This window comes from Talaromyces stipitatus, genomic scaffold (assembly GCF_000003125.1).
Source record: "Talaromyces stipitatus ATCC 10500 scf_1105507295555 genomic scaffold, whole genome shotgun sequence".
In the NCBI taxonomy this organism is placed as follows: domain Eukaryota; kingdom Fungi; phylum Ascomycota; class Eurotiomycetes; order Eurotiales; family Trichocomaceae; genus Talaromyces; species Talaromyces stipitatus.
The window spans coordinates 1,529,071-1,546,601 of record NW_002990116.1 but is presented as its reverse complement, the minus strand read 5'-3'; the positions used below and the strand labels follow the sequence as shown (position 1 = coordinate 1,546,601).

Genomic DNA, 17,531 nt, shown 5'->3' with positions numbered 1-17,531 from the left:
GACTCGTTCGATATCTGTAACTATCGGGTACTGTCCGATTTATGCCTGAGTTGTTCTTAGGGCTAAGTTAACTATCAGCCTCAGCCTGGATGGATAATAGGGTTATCCCCGTTTTTACCTGTACCTCGTATCAGCAAACCCTAACGTCAATAAAGCTTGACCTTGTCAGCTATGTAAACGCCTGACAGGTAGGTTATACATGTACGACCACAGAATATATAAAAGACAACCATATTTTGAGCTGGAAATACCGCGACGCCTCGAAATGCCCTCATAAACCATACAAATTACCACCCCATAACGAGCCTCGATTTTGGTCAAATGGTCTAATTTCCAGTCCTCACATAGTACTACTTATTCGTATCTCAAGCCTGTCACAACACAGACACGTAACTATAATCGGTAGAGAACTGGAGATCATCTCCGATAAAGTTAGCATGATCCGCAAATCTCTCCAGTCCGTAGCTTTAATCTCACGGAAATATCAGACGTTACAAACTCGCATAGATGAGTGGCTAGATCTCAAGATGCACTAACGACCTTTTAAGCAGTAGCATCAGATTCCAATCCCTTTGAAGTGAGCAGATTAATTATTATGTATAAGATGGCCTGCCCCGCTTGGCGAAAGTGGCTCTAATCACTTCATCACATTGACATTTGCTCTTGGAGATCATCGCGACTAAAAGCACCTTTATCGCTCAGGAAAAGTGAGGCAGCGAACTCTCAGGCACGTTAACCAATGTCGAAAACCACACCGACACAAGATCCAGCCTTAGCTTCACGATGGCCCACGGAATTTCCGCCCAGGCGCGTCTCATCCCAAAGACGAAATCAAAAATCCACTGCGTGTGAAGCCTGCAAGGTCAAGAAGATCAAGGTATGGGGGTTCGCGTAACTCGCTATTTCATTGCCTATTGACAAGAGGAAAATAATAGTGTTCTGGCGGTCCACCGTGCGAAAGTTGTGTTCGAAATGGTATCGAGTGCGTCGTTGACGAGACACAAGATGGTCGTCGCAAAATAGCAATCAAACGAACAATCGACGATTTGGAAAAGGATCGAGATCTTCTACTGGATCTGGTTGCCAGTATGCGTGATGGCAAAAACACCTACGTGGAACAACTATTGAGTTTGATTAGGGGCCATGGTTCGCTCGGCGAGATCAGAGCGTATATAGATGCACAAGTTCGAGAAGCACATATCGAACAGACACCGGAACTCGAGAGACTTCAGCAAGAAATCCAGGAGTCGAGAAGCGTTCGGGCTCGTGAGATGAGGAGTATAATGGATGTTCAAAGGTTGTCGGATATTCCTGTCCTGCAAAACCCTGGGTCACGGTGACTGATGATAGTGAATTGGTTTCTCACTTGATCTCCTTGTGGTATACATGGAACAATCCATTTTATAATTATATACATCGCGAAATATTCATTAGGGACATGCAAGCTGGCCAGCTAGATTGCGAGTACTGTTCTCCTTTCTTAGTCAACGCCATTCTTGCTGAAGCAAGTGTAAGTATTGGATGCCTAGGATTCGAAGGTTGTACAGGTAGGTTAGTATTGTTGAGCTGACTGTATAATTTCATATATCAATAGGCTCTAAGCGACTATGTCGAAGTGTTCACTGATCGGGATGATGCAGCAACTCGGGGCGAAAAGTTTCTCATCGAAGCAAGAAGACAGCTTTTCACAATGGACGACTTCGCAACCCTTCCCACAATTCAGGGCTTGACAATACTGAGCGTGGTCTACGTTGATCAATTCTCGCTACAGAGGTATATCGTCTTCTAACGCTGTGACAGGATGTCTATTATTGGCAAGGATCGTTCAGGCTGGATGTATCTTGGAATGACCATACGTGCTGCTCAAGAGTACGAAAATTCGGTACTGAAAGGCAATATGGAAAATGGAAATGATTCCATCAGTTACGCTCTCTGGGGTATCTTCAATATGATCACGTATGTAACCTAACCTATGGCCCTCTCCGTGATTGATGCATGGTCAAAGAAGAACCAACCAACTCTTATCTAGCACTTACTCCGTCTCTCTGATGCGATATGAAGCCAAACCATTACCTCGATATCCACGACCAAAATCTAGCCACAACACCAAGTGGGATGTCTGGTCTCCCTATCCAAGACAATCGCAACCAGTTCCGGGGCATATATCTTGCATCTCACATGGATGGTCCGATTTGATAATTATTGTCAGCCAAATCGGAAAATGGATGTGCAATAAAGAGGAGCAACTTGGATCAGATATGGCCACAAAAGTCACGAATTTCTACAAGGAGCTGCAGAACTGGAAAAAAGATCTACCGACATGTGTCCAGGCTGAGTCTGCCTCGGTGCCTCAAACACTATACTTGCAGTAAGTGTGACCACCCAAATATCAGTCGGGTTGACTGACCGGGACGACATCTAGTATGCAGGAATAAACAATCATAATGCAAATTTTCGGCTTCGTTAGGTCACACGGCGTGGAACTGGATGAGATAGATATCCAAGACATACGCATTAAAGCGGCACTTAGAGTCCTGGATATGGTCAACCTACACCGCACCAAATGGCAACGCATGTCTCCAACTATGATCCACTGGCTCAGCGTCAGTCTCTTTGTCTTACTCGAAGCTCTTGACAACGAAAACAACAGAAAAGCCTTCACGGAACTATGCGTCGTCACGCGTGCATGTGCCCAACGCTGGATGTTGAGTAAAGGTATACTACGGATGGTACAACTTAATGCTGCAAAGATGAATGTGTCTCTACCAGAAGAAGCCCGTACAGTTTTCATTGACTTCACAGAGAAGGATTGGGAGAGGAAACATCGAACTCAATTTAAAAGCCTCTACCCTAATTTCTCGTCAACTTTTCAGGATCGAGAAGGAGATGACGTAGAAATGGATGGATTTTTGGATAAGTGGGACAAGATGAACTTGAATGAAAACACACGGCCAGGAGATAGTCACTGATCGTGAAATAGAGAGTTCCAAAATTCTCGTATTGTTTTATATATGAGTTCTTCATCTCGGAAGGAAAGCCGATGCGGATATTTATCCCCTCAATGCATTCATTGAGGTGGTTTCTCCCCGCTTCATGACCCCATGGTTGCCGAACGAGCTGGGGTATGCTCAAACAACCTTGAAATATCACCTGTAATAATAAATATCTGTAGATCAACCTCCCTCGCTTGTTGTAAACTTATACCCCGCGTTCCGTAGTGGAATCAACTCAATCACCATCAGTATCCCCCGTGATACCGAATATTATACAGTGAGCAGCACGAAAGACGTGCCACTGCAGCTACATGAGACGGATCTAAAAGCATGTCTTCAGTCAAGATCCCCTCATTTGACAACCTGACCCTTGACCCCTCAGGCCCAAAAGGTAACGCCTGGGGCCTCTTCGGAAAGGACAACCACCTAGGCATGCTCAACCTGCTCACCCCAGATGTGATTAAGCAAAGTGCAGCTGAAGAAATCAGAGAAGGAGCCCGTTTCGCATTGGACTGGAAGCTCAACGCTCTACACAAACCAGCATTTGGAAGAGAGTCGTTCGAGAAGAAGATTCACCACAAAGTGCCAAGGGCAGTGAACGATGATGTTTTGGTGTTTAATACACAGTCTAGCACCCAGTGGGATGGGTTTAGGCATTATGGTTCGGTTTTCCGGACGCATTGCAGAAACAGAAGCGCAACTGACTTCGAAGCGATATAGCAAACCAGGCACACAAGCTCTTTTATAATGGGACTTCACAAGAAACCATTGAGACGACTGATGTTCTTGGAATTGACTGTAAGCAATAACCCGTAAGCTCCTTGAAATGGAATCACTGATTTCGAATCGAATGAAGCATGGGTCGATAATGGCGGCATCGTTGGACGCGGCGTCTTAATCGACGTCGCCTCTTACGCCGAAAAGAACAACGTCACTTTTCCTCCCTTCGAAAGCACAGTAATCCCTCTCGACCTTGTCAAAAAGGTTGCAGAAGAGCAACAAGTTTCATTCCGACTAGGTGACATTCTCTTCATTCGTGTGGGATTCACAAAGGCATACGAACAACTATCCGCCGAAGAGGGTCTTGCCCTCGGCCAACGAGCCATCTCACGATTCGCGGGTATCGAATCTAGCGAAGCCACTTTACGATGGATATGGGAGAACCAGTTTGCTGCCATAGCTAGCGATGCGGTTGCAGTTGAGTCGTCACCTGTAGATGGTCCTCAGGTTCCTCCGGAGTGGTCCTTGCATCAGTGGTGTTTGGCTGGATGGGGAATGCCGTTGGGTGAGATGTTTTATCTGGAAAAGCTTGCCAGTTATTGTGCAAAGAAGAAGAGATGGACGTTTTTCTTTTCCAGCGTGCCATTGAATGTGAGTTGATTCCTAACCATCCAATCCTCTCCTGTATACCATCGTTTGACCTGAGTATTCGTCGTTCATAGGTCCCCGGAGGCGTCGCCAGTCCACCAAATGCTATTGCCATAATGTGAAAACGTCTTGAATGGTTAAATAGTCATCTGCATTGATGATTGAGACATGTGACTCATACCACATGAAATTATGTACATTGAAAGAAAGATACCACGAACGATGCAATGAGAAGATATTGTGCGAATAAAACTTTTGAATATACCCCAGTATCATGACTTACCCGATACGCCCGCCAAAAGTATGCAAATATGTCTCAAATAGTGGGACCAGCAGCCGACCAAACGCTAAGCTGGTCTGCCGGAGTCAAACAAGGCCCCTGCAGGTCTCTTTTTTATTCTATTTCGATCATTTCTTGATCAACAGGCGCACTCTCATTGATCCTTAGCGTATTATTGGCCTTCTTGGAAGCAAGAACCGGTTTAGACAGCAAATAATTCAACCCATACACATTCTTCTCTGTAAGACGCTTGAGGCTGTCCCTAAAGTCATCCAGAACCCGCTGTAAAGCGCGCAGTTCCGGTGCTAATTGACCATTATGCTCCTTCAGGTATCGGCCGTGTACACTGAGAATAGACTCAATCCAGAGCAAGTTGAATTCGAAATGTGGGGTCTCCTCTGTTGAGTGCGCAATGAATCGAATGAATCTCGGAAGATATGCCTGAGGAATGGAGCGCACGATATGAGAAATATCACGATAAGGAATGCTCTCGTATACGGTGCGGATGAGTGGTGCTTCGTTCAGACGGAACGCCATAATTAAAGCTTTGAGGAACGATGCATCATCGGTGGAAGTGGCATGCGACGACTTTTTGGCGTCCTGTAGCGTATCCAAGATGGAATCTGGGGTGATGTCTATATCCAAGTCGAACGGATCAAAGACGAACTCCGTATCAAGACTATAGATTAAAAGTCCTTCCGTCGTCGCCGCACAAAACGATCGGCCAGTTGGCGCAAATGAGACAGCGGAGACTCGGACCTCTGGCTTTGTATTTCTCGCCCCAGCATCGCCACGTTTCGCGCCTGGCAGGCTACGATCAATACGACCTTCGAGATCAGACGCCTCCCCTGCTTCATCAAGCAGGCCACGAGGTCCGGCTTCGGTCAAATCCTTACTGTTCAAGTATTCTTGAGTGCCATCAATGGACATGTTCACGGACACAGTATACTTCTTGACCAGCGAGCCAGTAGTCACGTCATACAGGCAAATGTATTTGCTGTTGCCTCCAGCTAGCAAGCAAGTGCCATCGGCACTGTACGTAATCTTCGTAAATGACTTTGTGCCCTCCACATTGGCGGCTGTCCGTCGATCAGATATTTTTCTACCTCCAGAAACATCACGACGCCCTTCTATAGCACTTTCTTGAACAGCATCGAATACGTTCCAAAAGCTGAGTTGTCCGTCAAGACTTGATGCAGCTATTTGCTTCCCGTCAGGGCGCATATCGACACTCAAAACATCGGATTGCAATTGCAATGGCTCGCTAGTTTGCGATCGACCAAATATACTCCATATCCGGACAGTGCGGTCCCAGCTACCACTAACCAGGTTACTGCCATCTGCAGCAAAAGCGAGCGACACAACTGGCCCTTCGTGCCCGGCGAGTTGTTCGAGTAATTGACCAGTCTGCACGGACCAGACATGGATATCGAAGGAATCTTGAGAGCCGGCGCAAACCACTTCTCCGCTTGGATCAACAGCGAGAGAAGTGAACCCAAGCCTAGAAGGAGCTGTAAATGTTCGGAAATTGCGATATCTTATCAGGTCCCAGGCTCTGACTGATCCATCCAATGAGGCTGTATACAGAACGTTTCCCTTTTTCGAGAATTTGCAGTCCGTGACGGCGCCGGTATGTTCTGTAAATGTTACAATACAGAATCCGGACGAGGTATCCCACACTTTGATCTTGCCGTCATCAGCTGTGGTAATCACTCGCTGTCCGTCTGCCGAGTAAACCAAAGAATTTAGCGAGTCCAAATGTCCCTGTTGCTTGAGTATATATGATTCAGACTGCCACTCCCACACGAGGAGCTGGCCGAATTTAGACGATCCGAATGCCAACCACTCGCCAGACTTGTTTATGGTGACAAAATCAATATTACTTTGTGAAACGCTGTAGAATATTAGTATATGTAAGCTAATGACCTCGTTGAAGGGAGCTTACCTCAATGTATGAATATTGTTAAAGTCTGGCAATTCATAGAGTCCAAAAATGCCGTTTGAGAAACCAACCACTAGTAGGTTAGACTGTGCATGAAAAGAAGCGCACTTCAGTTTGGCGTCATTCTGGAGAAAAAAGTCTTTTCTCATAATCCGCCAGCGCTCTTCACCGTCTACCTCATCTTCTAGTCTTTTCGTGGTATATTCCCATCGGAAAAGTGCGCCGTCCTCGCTCACAGTATAAATCTATTAAAGAGTCAGTAGGACGTCAGGGCAACTTGGAAAATCTATATCTTACAGCTTCTTGATCTGCAGTAAAAAATGCCGCCTTGACTCCCTGCCGATGTCCCGCCAGAGTTGTCGGCTCGAATCCGTCTTGCGGGTCCAAACTCCATACCCGCGCTGTTAAGTCCTTGGACGATGTAAGGATGAAACGAGAATCGCTCGACCACTCAATGTTTTGAATCGTATCAAAATGCCCCGTAAGTTCCCTATGCAGAACGAATGGCGCGTATTCTAAGTCTCCACCAGCGTCGGTTCCGGGGACTGAGGGGGTTTGCCATAGCTGCAGCCGCCGTCCAATGCCCACGGCGAAATGCTGGCCAGACGGAGAGAATTTGAGCGCATCAGCTGGGCCCTTGAATGAAATATGATATATAACAATGCGTCGTTTGAAATTGGTTAAGATAGCACGCCCATCTTCGTCAACGGTGAGAAGTAGATTGCCTTGAGGATTGAGGTCGAGCCGAACAATGTTCTTGCGATGGAACAGAGGAAGGGTATATGATTTGTTGCTAGATCATACAATGTTAGAAAATATAACACTCTCCCCGTTTAGAAGGATGGATATACTTGACTAGATCAAAAACAGTGACTCTGTTGCCCACTGGCGACAAGAGGCAGGTACCGTCGGGAGTAAAGAGTAGATTTCCCTTGCGGTAAACAGTTCCCAAAAGATTGGAAAACTAGAAAGTCAAGTGAGAAGTTAGCAACAGCGGTCATTGCATAACATTGAAGTAAGTACGGCGAAAGGCCAGCGTATATCATACCTTGAAATCCGTCTTCATTGTGCCTGTATGTGCATGAGAGTATCCCCCGGTAAGCTTCAACCTTGTACAAGATTTCAATTTTTTGAAGCTTTTCTTCGGCCTCGGAACGATAAGCAACAGTTAATCCGTTCCGAGAGCGCAACTAAGCCTAGTTCGGGAAGGTGCGATCCGGGGCCTGTGCCTTCCCGAAGTAACCTAGCTCTGTACGCTGTGATTGGCTCCAGCTGCGTACAACCTTAGTGAGCTGCCCCACCGTGCCAGTTCAGGGGCTCCAAGTCCAACAACAACACTGAGACAGACAGACAGACAGACAGACAGAACAGACAGAACAGATTCTGGATCAGCAGCCAGCAGCTAGTCTCCTAACTAGTCTCCTTCGGTCCATCCCCTTTCCTCTACTTGTTTGTTTCTCATCGCTTTCCACTCCTGCTCCTAATCATCCTTTGGCTTGGGTTGTCTGGCCTGAACAAAGTCTCTGTATTCACTTCCATTCGGTTTCTCGAAACACAATCAACTGTGAATAATGGCTACTTCAACTGAGACTGCTTCGCCAATTGGCATTGCCAATGTAAGTGATGACACCTCTGTTCACAGTTGCCAATGTATAATGTATATGAGCATTAGCTAACGCAATTCGTTGATCTAGCTCCCCAACCAGCGGTATGTCAATTGCATGGTTATCAACTCCTGAGGATTGGAACTCATATTGATGGAACTTCGCAGTCATAAAATTGTCGCAAAACGAGGAGCGGCTTTCACAATTATGGTGCGTCTTACTGATTGACACAATTGCGAAAGAACGTTTACCAACAGAAATACAGGTTGCTGGTGAGTCGGGTTTAGGAAAGACTACATTCATCAATACACTTTTCTCGACTACGATCAAGAACTACGCCGACCACAAGAAGCGGCACGCCAAACAAATCGATAAGACCGTTGAGATTGAGATCACCAAGGCAGAATTGGAGGAGAAGTTTTTCAAAGGTATCACACATCACCATGGATATGCTCGGTCGTGTCATATACTTAACCTGGCATTTTAGTCCGTCTCACTGTTATTGACACTCCTGGTTTTGGTGACTATGTCAACAACCGCGATTCATGGCAACCCATTATCGAATTCCTGGATGACCAACACGAGTCATATATGTTGCAAGAGCAACAACCCCGCCGAACAGACAAGATCGATCTCCGCGTTCATGCCTGCCTCTACTTTATTCGTCCTACCGGCCACACCTTGAAACCCCTCGACATTGAAGTCATGAAGCGCTTGAGCTCCCGTGTGAACTTGATTCCTGTCATTGCCAAGGCCGACACCCTCAGCGCATCCGATTTGGCTCGTTTCAAGCAGCGGGTGCGTTTGCTGAAGATATCTCTGTGTTCGCGACTCTTACTGATGGCGTCTAGGTTCGTGCTGTTGTTGCATCTCAAGGTATCCAGATCTATCAACCGCCCGTCGAGGAGGACGATGAACACGCTGCCGCCCACGCCCGTAGCTTGTCTGCTGCCATGCCGTTTGCCGTCATTGGCTCTGAGAAAGACGTCAAGAACAACGAGGGTAAAGTCGTGAAGGGTCGTCAGTACGCCTGGGGTGTCGCCGAAGTCGAGAACGAGGACCACTGCGACTTCAAGAAACTTCGATCCATTCTTATCCGAACTCACATGCTTGACCTCATCCACACCACCGAGGAATCTCACTATGAAGCGTACCGTGCCCAGCAGATGGAGACAAGGAAGTTCGGAGAGGCTCGACCTCGCAAATTGGATAACCCCAAGTTCAAGGAGGAGGAAGAGAACCTTCGCAAGCGTTTCACCGAGCAAGTCAAGGTCGAAGAACAGCGGTTCAGACAATGGGAGCAAAAGCTTATCTCCGAGCGCGACCGCCTCAACAAGGATTTGGAGGCGACCCATGCAGCGTATGTCATTTTTTTTCCCCTTCTAATCAGATTACCAAGAATACTGCTAACTGTCACTAGTATCAAGCAACTCGAACAAGAATTGGAACAGATGCAAGGTTCCGCTCGAAGCGGTCGTCGTTAGAGGTCTGGGGAGTGATACCAAAATTCGAGAATATGTCTGGGCCGTTGGTGACGGCTTACTAAGAATTATGCGGACTGCATGCCTTTCATTTCGTATTTGAGACTACCCCTACTATTTCTTTGGTTTTATCCCGAGTGAGCGAACAAAAAGTACTCGTTATCCTGGGCCAGACAAATCCCGGACCTGGGTGAGTCGGTGATTCTTTTTGCCTCATAATGTCGTTGAGTAATGGTTTCTTGCGTCCTATATAATATCCTTTCCTTTAAGTGATAGCTTGCCAATACAAGTTATTTAATATTTTTCATGAGAAACTTTGAAGTGAATAAATATATCTAGCTTTGAAAGCTTTGGAAGCTTGACTGCAATCAGATGGTCTAAGCTCCGGTAAGCATATTTCTTCCCGCAACTGTCTTTTTTAACCTTAAGGCTCATTCCGACTATCCCATCACACGACGTCAGTTGGACCTTTAAAAGCTATGTACGTATAACGGAAATCCTGACACTATCTAATTATTCTCCGGATGTCAATCAGCCGGAAATTCCCAACTCGCCACGCCCATACACTCAAAACTCACAGTGGTAAGTCAACTCGCAGGAACCAGCAATCAGCTCCCACCACTAATAGTTCGCTTTCAGGCCCCGTCAACACGGTGATATTCTCGAGTTATCCAGGAACATATGTCCTGACCGGCTCAACCGACCGAGCTATACACCTGTCTCGAGCTCTTCCTAGCTCCGATACCCACTCACTCGTCGAAACCACGCGACCCATTCAGAAGTACGAGGCGCATGGTTACTCGGTACTTGATATCGCCGTCAGTTCGGATAATGCGCGCTTCTCCAGTGTAGGAGGAGATCGACAAGTCTTTCTTTGGGATGTTGAGCAAGGGTCTACTGTGAGGAGATGGACGGGCCATTCGAGCCGTGTTGAAGCCGTGCAATTTGCGGGCGAAGGAGATTCGATTGTCGTCTCAGGTAGGTGACTTCTATACGCAATCGCATGAACTGCGAACTGAGTTTATATGTGTGTCAAGGTAGCGCAGATACTACGATCAATTTATGGGACGCGAAATCCAACGCGTATAAGCCCATTCAAACCTTGACTGAGGCTTCCGATACCGTGTCTTCATTGCACGTTCATATGCCCACCTACTCAATCGCTAGCGGAAGTTACGATGGACGAGTCCGAATCTACGATCTGCGTATGGGACGTACCACGGTAGACGTTATCGCACACCCTGTCACGAGCGTAAGATGTTCCGCCGACGGTAATGCCGTGCTCGTTTCCAGCTTGGACGGCAAGATCCGGATGCTGGATCGTACAGATGGTAAACTACTCAAGGCCTACGGTGGTGAATCACAAGTCGGCAAGTTTGGAGAAAAATACATGAATAAATCGCTCCGAATCCGCTCTGTGTTCGCCAAGGGAGATGCCGTTGTCTTGAGCGGAAGTGAAACTGCAGATATGGAGAGCAAGGAAAACACGAGTCAAGCGTTTGTGTTTGCGTGGAATGTTCTTACTGGCGACATTATTGCGACTATACCAGCTGGGGAAGGCGTCAAGGTGATCAGTTGCGTCGCATGGAATGAAAAGGGCCAGTGTTGGGCCGGTGCCTGTGCTGATGGTGAGTTTGTATCCACGATTTCCCATCCTTTATCAACTACAGACAGCTAATCGTCTTACCAAGGCACGGTGAAAATCTACAGCTGATGCGTATAATCGAATTTTGAGAGATTACCCAATATTGTCAACAATAGCCAGCGGATATATCACCGTCCAGCCAAGCGTAATGTAGAAGTGCATATATACAGATAATCGAACAGGACATTCTAGTCGGGGAGGAAGGAGATCCTGATAACAAAAGAGCTAGCCACGATACCTGCCAGAAGGTAATGACTTCTCTTCATTTATAACTCTCTTCACTCAACAAGGAAACAACCATGAACACACGGAATTTCCGAGTTATTGATGCGTAGTAAATGTCACATGCCTTCCAACTCTTCGCCAGGGGTCGACAATGTCTTCGGCCCTGCTGTCGGCACTGGGTACCGCGATGGCTTCGACTTTACATTGTTGTTTGAACAGAGCATATTAAGCATTCCCCCAGCTACCATTCTTCTGATTATCCCGCCTCTCCGGATAAGATATCTACTTAGGAAAAATTTTCGGACGCGATACAATGCAGTCCGAATTACAAAATTTGGTAAGGAGTCTTTCGTACAGGCCACATGAACTCAGAGAATACTTGCTAAACAATGGGGCAGGTTATTGCGGCCGGGTTTGCAGCTGTACACCTAGCGCTGCTCGTTCTTTGGGCATATACCACCGTGCCGCGCACAAGGGCTACCATACCCTCAGTGGTCCTGAATGTTCAGCTTGTGATTCTTTCCTGGACTGAAGACACCCGGTAAGTGAGGCCAGCTTCTCTCCTCAGTGCCTATCCGCTGTTGTCTTCCCTTTTTGATATATCTCAAGCGAGGACTTTATGGGCCCTTCAGGGCAGGAACGAGTCTATTGCCACCGCATTCACCGCGAGTGTAGGATTGAAGGCTACATTCTTCCCCATTGAAAGCACAGGAAAACGACGATATTTGCATAGGGAATATCGCAATCTTCCACCAGAATCTACTAGTGGAATTTTCAAGCATTCTAAACTATTCCTTGCCGGGTTCAAGTCAGTTCTCACACTGAATGATTTGGATGGGTTGGATAAGAACCTGCAGTCCACTGGCCAAAGTCACAAAGCCAAATATGCGTGGCAGCGGCGCAAAAGGCCAGAGAGGCGCTTTGAAGTGCCTATAGCCATTTGCAAAGCATTGTGGTGGCCATTGCTTTCGGCAGTCTTTCCACGTTTGTGCTTAATTGGATTCACATTCGCCCAGCTGTTTCTGATATCTTCTCTGCTTGACTGGCCTCGGTGAGAGCCAGGACTCCGAGAATAAAGGATATGGACTCTTAGGTGCCACAGTACTTATATATCTAGGCCTCGCCATTTTGAATTTGCATTACACTCACCATGATATATAGCTTTATTGCCATGTTCAGGGGCGCGATCGCTTCGTTGGTCTATGAGCATAGACTCAGTATTTCAGACGGGAGTCTTGATGATCGCTCGGCTGCTATTACCCTGATGACAACAGATATTGGTCGGATATCTGCCTGTTTGGTCAGCTTGAATGAATGCTGGGCTCTACCTATTGAGATTGTTATTGGTATAACCTTGCTATCCATTCGTATTGTTTGGGTAAACCTTGTACCAGTGATCATGACCATATGTAAGTCTGTTGGTTCATTTGAGGAAAATATTCTTAACTAAAGCCACTTTAGTCTCTGGAATGGGGAGCATGAAGATCGCCAAACACATCGGAGGGCGCCAGAAGATCTGGGTGGATTTAGTACAACAACGAATTGCCATCATGGCCTCGATGCTCTCCAAAATCCAGACCGTCCGGCGTATGGGTTGGAGCAACGCACTGGCGAAAATCATCCAAAAGAAGCAAAATGAAGAAACGCGCCGAATGGAGGGCTTTCGATAGAGCATTGTAAGCATTGTATGGCAGAATGTCATCCAAATTCCAGAATCTACCTTGGGCCCTAGCTCCTGCTTTGACATTTGCAATATATACCTCTCAAGAAAAATCGTCAGATACAACAATGCTTTGACTAGTTTGTCTATCATCACACTTCTCACCGATCCGGTATCCAAACTGTTAAGTGCCATTTCTTCAGCTGCTGCTTCTTCTGGTTGTTTTGACCGAATTCAGAAGTTCCTACCAACACCATCGAAACCTGCAAATTCCAGACGCCGAACCCAGCCGGGGCGACAGAAGCTCATACGTGCCACCCTTGGCCATGCATTTTGTGAGAAAGGTCGAATCGAAGTCTCACCTAGAAATATTGCCTACTGTGCTTAAACTCCGTGGCTTCCAAATTCTGCCATTCAAGGCGCTATTTGTGGCTTCATAAACGAGAATGAAGATACAAACCGTATTGACATTAAGTGGTATGAGACTGTTCTGCGTGCATGTGCTCTTGGCTACGACCTGAAACTACTGGACAATGGTGGTAGAGCGAAAATTGGAAGTGGTTCTAGCACTGTCGTAAGTGGTGATCAAATGCAACGGATCGCTCTGGCCAGGGCCTTGTATTCCAGGAAGAAGTTTTCTTACTAGATGATGTCTTCAGTGCACTTGATAACGCCGCCAAAAAACTGATTATGACTCGTCTTTTAGGAGAAAATGGCCTACTGCGGCAGCTCAATTCTGCGGTTGTGTTGGTGACAAATGATAGTAAGCACAGAAAACTATCAAACATGACTATTCGTATGGGCACCTTCTAACACCTCTGCAGCGAAACTTTTCTCATATTCCGATCACATCTTTGTCCTATCCAATTGAAGGTTGGAAGTGACAACTCTAAACGGGGCGCGCAGCGGTATTCGCATGAACTTGAAGTCCTAGTAGTGATACTGGAGTCGAAATATCTGAAGATAGAGAGAATAGTATGTCGATGCCCTCTATCAAAGAGACCGCTGCTCAGCTATTGAAGGATAATTAAATCAATGATCTCACTCGAGCAACGGGAGATGCTACAGTTTATATGTACTACATGCAGTCCATTGGCTGGCAAAAGATACTCACGTATGTCTTTCTCGTGATTCTCCATGTCTTTTGCGCACGTTCAGTCGTAGGTATTCGATTTCTTCCTCTATGTATCAATTCAAACTGACTTTTAGCCTCCAGAAATATGGCTGGAACGATGGGCTACTCACGACGGGGCCCAGAAAGCTCATTATGGTAGTGTTTATCTCGTATTGGCCGTAATCAATTCAGTTGGGAATCGTGGATATGTTTGGTAAGGCCTAACAGAGTCCTTTCTTCGACATATATGGGTGGTAAGCTGTTTACTAGGGCTATCCTTGTTTCTTTATCTCCTTCGATGTCACGAAAACTGCACCGAAGGCTGCCAAATACCCTGATGAGGTTCGTTGCCATCGAGATCTACTTTTATACGTACTAATAATAGAGTAGAGTCTCTTCATCATATCTTTCTAGCACAGACAGTGGCGTTATCTTGAACAGGTTCAGCCAAGATATTGCTCTGATCGAGGGCCAGTTGCCTATTGGCATGCTTGTATTCGTCCCTAGTAAGTAATCACTGAATGAGGCATGAGGATCATTCTAACACCAATCTTCAATTAGATCTATTCACCTCTGTCGCCACAGCCGGCTTAATCGCAAGCGAATCAGGACACATACAATCGCCGTCCCATTCCTTCTCATCGTCATCGTCCTCCTGCAAAAGTTCTACCTTCGCACGTCACGGCAACGCCGTCTCCTTGATCTCGAAAGCAAGAGTCCTCTATATACACATTTCATGGAAATGATAAGTGGACTCGCTACAATATAAGCATTCAATTGGCAGGAGCAGTTTCTTCGTAAGAATTTTAAACTGCTGGATACTTCACAGAGGCCGTACTACCTTCTTTACTGCATCCAGAGATGGCTCACATTGGCCCCGGATTTGATCGTTGCTGCAGAGACGGCCACCCTCGTCGGTCTGGCTATCAAAATCAAGGGCTCTGTTAGTGACGGCCTGATTGGTGTCTCTTTGAATAGTATACTTTGCAAGTTCTTACTTCTCAATTTTGGATTAAATTGTGCTACATGGTTCCGGCTTTGCTAATGCGAATCCTGGCTCTAGCATTCAGCAATAGCCTTTCCAGTGTTACCACCAGCTGGACCCAGCTCGAAATCTCCCTTGGATCTATGTCAAGAGTACGGGATTTTGAAACAAATGTTGAGATAGAAGATGAGCCGAAAGAAGAGAAAGGATCCCCCGCACAATGGCCTAGTCATAGCATGATTCAGTTCAGACAAATGACTTCTCAGTACAGGTAATGAAGTCCGAAATTGTGCCAGTGGATCCTTGCTAAAGACAAGATTCTGGTTTTTAGTCCCGAAAACGTTGTCCTACGGAATATCTCTTTCACCGTGCAATCCCGCCAGAAAATACGCATCTGTGGACGGACAGGAAGGTACGTCAAATCAAATAAGAGCGGGAAACGCATTTCGCTGGCTCTTTCGTTAATAATATTATAGCGGAAAAAGCACTTTCCTGGCAACAATTCTAGGGATATTAGAAATATCACACGGTAGTCTAGTCATCGACGGAATCGACATCACCAGCCTTCCCCGTGAGATACTACGCGAAAGACTCGTAACTATCCCTCAAAGTACGCTCATGCCGGAAGGCAGTAGTATCCGGACAAATGCTGATCTAAGCAGACATCATTCCGATGCAGAGATTATAGGTGCACTTGACTGCGGCTGTCTGTAGAGGAGTGGGAATGTATTTGCTAGACTTCTTGATGGTGATGCATTATGATCTCTGTCAGACTGGATATCCCTGCAACTGAGCATGAACCTTGGAAGTACTCCATAATGAGCTAGAGGGTTAATTAAGTGTAATATGGAAGTACATTTATTTACTCAATTCAGAAATGGCATGAAGATGGAAATCCCTTGATGTCATCAATTTGGACACAGTGAGCACTAACACATCGACCGCGAATGGCATCCCCGCGCATAGCAACGTGGTAATACGACTCCACCAACTATCTCATAGTCCTTGAGTAATCAAGGAAATGCTTCGCTCAGAGGCGGGCTATTTAACGAGATGCATCCGAGCTGATACCAACTCCATATAATCCCGTGCCTATACATCGGAAAACATAATAATGCGTACCTCAACCTTGCTGGTGGCTGCGCTGGCAGCAACAGTCAGCACAGCAAAATGTTCATCCAACGTCACCATCTACCGAAACGAGAGCTTCCTGCCAGGAAACAAACTACCGGAATCTCACATCACGACCGACGGCAAGGATATCGTCAATCTCTTTGTCTCATTAACCAGCTCAACAAAATGGACTCTAATCTCCAAGACCAAAATAGAAGGCGACACCGGCGAACCAGAGGGAATGGTCCGCGTAGGTGACCAACGTCTATTCGTAACATCCAACCAATATACAATCCCAACAGTGAAATATAACAAAACCATCAACGGCACTGATCGTACCCCCGGGGCGGGGTTTTCGCATATGCTCATTTATGATTTGGAAGGACGACGTATTGCCAATGCATCCTTGACCGCGCCGGGAGATATTGAGTATCACGGCGGAGGCATTGATTACGATGGCCGCTATGTATGGATTACGCTCGCTCAATATCGACCAAATACCACTGCTACAATCGCTCGCATTGACCCGTTAAACTTGAAAGTTACGCGCGTGTTTCGCACCGCTGATCATAACGGCGGCATCATCCACGATACCATCACCAATGAACTAGTAACCCTAAACTGGAACGGGCAGAACGCGACAACTTGGTCTTTGAATGGATATCCCAAGGGGTTTACAGCACTTCCCAGCTTTACATATCCGTTACGAAATGTGCCCAACCCAAGTTTTTTTATTGGATATCAAGACTGTAAATATCTAGGTCATCACACCATTCCAACCCTTCTCCTGGCCCAGGCCTGTTGCGGATTACAACCCGATTTCAACCCCGTGAGATCCGTGATGCTTTGTGGCGGTGTAGGTACATTCGGTAAATTGAGTCTTGGTGGCATGGCGCTTGTCGATACGCAGACTATGTTGCCTCTGTGGGAAGTGCCGATTACGTTGACAAGTGATTTGGGGGTTACGCTTACGGAGAATCCGGTGGATGTGCAGGTTGTGGATGGGAAGTTGAGAGTGTGGTTTATGCCGGATCAGCATAATAGTACCTTGTATGTTTATGAGGCTAATTGATAGTCTATACTCTGATTGTAGATAACTACGGATTGAGCTCCATAATCTC

At 46.4% G+C, this 17,531-nt stretch overlaps 7 protein-coding genes across 7 annotated transcripts, besides 1 other annotated feature; 6 read left to right on the top strand and 1 right to left on the bottom strand.

Moving 5' to 3' along the window:
• Positions 1-739: 739 nt before the first annotated feature.
• TSTA_116720 (C6 transcription factor, putative) lies at positions 740-2,449 on the top strand (the record flags this gene model as incomplete). The annotated part of the gene is made up of 7 exons (XM_002481830.1): positions 740-877; positions 936-1,336; positions 1,435-1,510; positions 1,595-1,773; positions 1,801-1,956; positions 2,030-2,368; positions 2,423-2,449. The coding sequence occupies 7 exons, from the start codon at positions 740-742 to the stop codon at positions 2,433-2,435; spliced, it is 1,302 nt and encodes a 433-aa protein (XP_002481875.1). The 3' UTR covers positions 2,436-2,449.
• An 874-nt stretch (positions 2,450-3,323) lies between these two features.
• On the top strand, positions 3,324-4,854 carry TSTA_116710 (uncharacterized protein; the record flags this gene model as incomplete). Its single annotated transcript, XM_002481829.1, has 4 exons — positions 3,324-3,654; positions 3,714-3,791; positions 3,850-4,364; positions 4,436-4,854. 4 exons carry the CDS (start codon positions 3,324-3,326, stop codon positions 4,481-4,483), a joined length of 972 nt encoding a protein of 323 aa, XP_002481874.1. The 3' UTR covers positions 4,484-4,854.
• On the bottom strand, positions 4,756-7,649 carry TSTA_116700 (small nucleolar ribonucleoprotein complex subunit (Pwp2), putative; the record flags this gene model as incomplete). The annotated part of the gene is made up of 5 exons (XM_002481828.1): positions 4,756-6,535; positions 6,587-6,828; positions 6,881-7,376; positions 7,435-7,547; positions 7,632-7,649. 5 exons carry the CDS (start codon positions 7,647-7,649, stop codon positions 4,756-4,758), a joined length of 2,649 nt encoding a protein of 882 aa, XP_002481873.1.
• A 255-nt stretch (positions 7,650-7,904) lies between these two features.
• TSTA_116690 (septin) lies at positions 7,905-9,977 on the top strand. The gene is made up of 7 exons (XM_002481827.1): positions 7,905-8,199; positions 8,278-8,291; positions 8,355-8,397; positions 8,453-8,615; positions 8,675-8,985; positions 9,039-9,547; positions 9,608-9,977. Exons 1-7 carry the CDS (start codon positions 8,155-8,157, stop codon positions 9,669-9,671), a joined length of 1,149 nt encoding a protein of 382 aa, XP_002481872.1. The 5' UTR covers positions 7,905-8,154; the 3' UTR covers positions 9,672-9,977.
• Positions 7,924-7,959: a microsatellite.
• A 117-nt stretch (positions 9,978-10,094) lies between the features above and the next one.
• On the top strand, positions 10,095-11,463 carry TSTA_116680 (WD repeat protein). Its single transcript, XM_002481826.1, has 4 exons — positions 10,095-10,250; positions 10,308-10,650; positions 10,710-11,296; positions 11,360-11,463. The coding sequence occupies exons 1-4, from the start codon at positions 10,193-10,195 to the stop codon at positions 11,380-11,382; spliced, it is 1,011 nt and encodes a 336-aa protein (XP_002481871.1). The 5' UTR covers positions 10,095-10,192; the 3' UTR covers positions 11,383-11,463.
• A 177-nt stretch (positions 11,464-11,640) lies between these two features.
• TSTA_116670 (ATP-dependent bile acid permease, putative) lies at positions 11,641-16,196 on the top strand (the record flags this gene model as incomplete). Its single annotated transcript, XM_002481825.1, has 17 exons — positions 11,641-11,889; positions 11,937-12,079; positions 12,107-12,589; positions 12,700-12,947; positions 13,000-13,131; positions 13,402-13,578; positions 13,618-13,831; positions 13,858-13,944; positions 14,023-14,173; positions 14,287-14,362; positions 14,415-14,526; positions 14,583-14,654; positions 14,703-14,818; positions 15,083-15,298; positions 15,376-15,568; positions 15,629-15,709; positions 15,774-16,196. 17 exons carry the CDS (start codon positions 11,641-11,643, stop codon positions 16,009-16,011), a joined length of 2,988 nt encoding a protein of 995 aa, XP_002481870.1. The 3' UTR covers positions 16,012-16,196.
• Positions 16,197-16,411: 215 nt separating this feature from the next.
• On the top strand, positions 16,412-17,482 carry TSTA_116660 (uncharacterized protein; the record flags this gene model as incomplete). The annotated part of the gene is made up of 2 exons (XM_002481824.1): positions 16,412-17,135; positions 17,172-17,482. The coding sequence occupies 2 exons, from the start codon at positions 16,412-16,414 to the stop codon at positions 17,480-17,482; spliced, it is 1,035 nt and encodes a 344-aa protein (XP_002481869.1).
• Between the last annotated feature and the right edge of the window lie 49 nt (positions 17,483-17,531).

What these genes read in the sequence shown, in the direction of transcription:
- TSTA_116690 (XM_002481827.1), top strand. Translation starts at nt 8,155, where the DNA reads ATGGCTACTTCAACTGAGACTGCTTCGCCAATTGGCATTGCCAAT. An exon ending in TGGCTCGTTTCAAGCAGCGG is followed by an intron (nt 8,986 to 9,038) that starts GTGCGTTTGCTG and finishes GATGGCGTCTAG; the next exon opens with GTTCGTGCTGTTGTTGCATC. An exon ending in TTGGAGGCGACCCATGCAGC is followed by an intron (nt 9,548 to 9,607) that starts GTATGTCATTTT and finishes AACTGTCACTAG; the next exon opens with TATCAAGCAACTCGAACAAG.
- TSTA_116680 (XM_002481826.1), top strand. Translation starts at nt 10,193, where the DNA reads ATGTCAATCAGCCGGAAATTCCCAACTCGCCACGCCCATACACTCAAA. An exon ending in TCGATTGTCGTCTCAGGTAG is followed by an intron (nt 10,651 to 10,709) that starts GTGACTTCTATA and finishes GTGTCAAGGTAG; the next exon opens with CGCAGATACTACGATCAATT. An exon ending in GGCCGGTGCCTGTGCTGATG is followed by an intron (nt 11,297 to 11,359) that starts GTGAGTTTGTAT and finishes CGTCTTACCAAG; the next exon opens with GCACGGTGAAAATCTACAGC.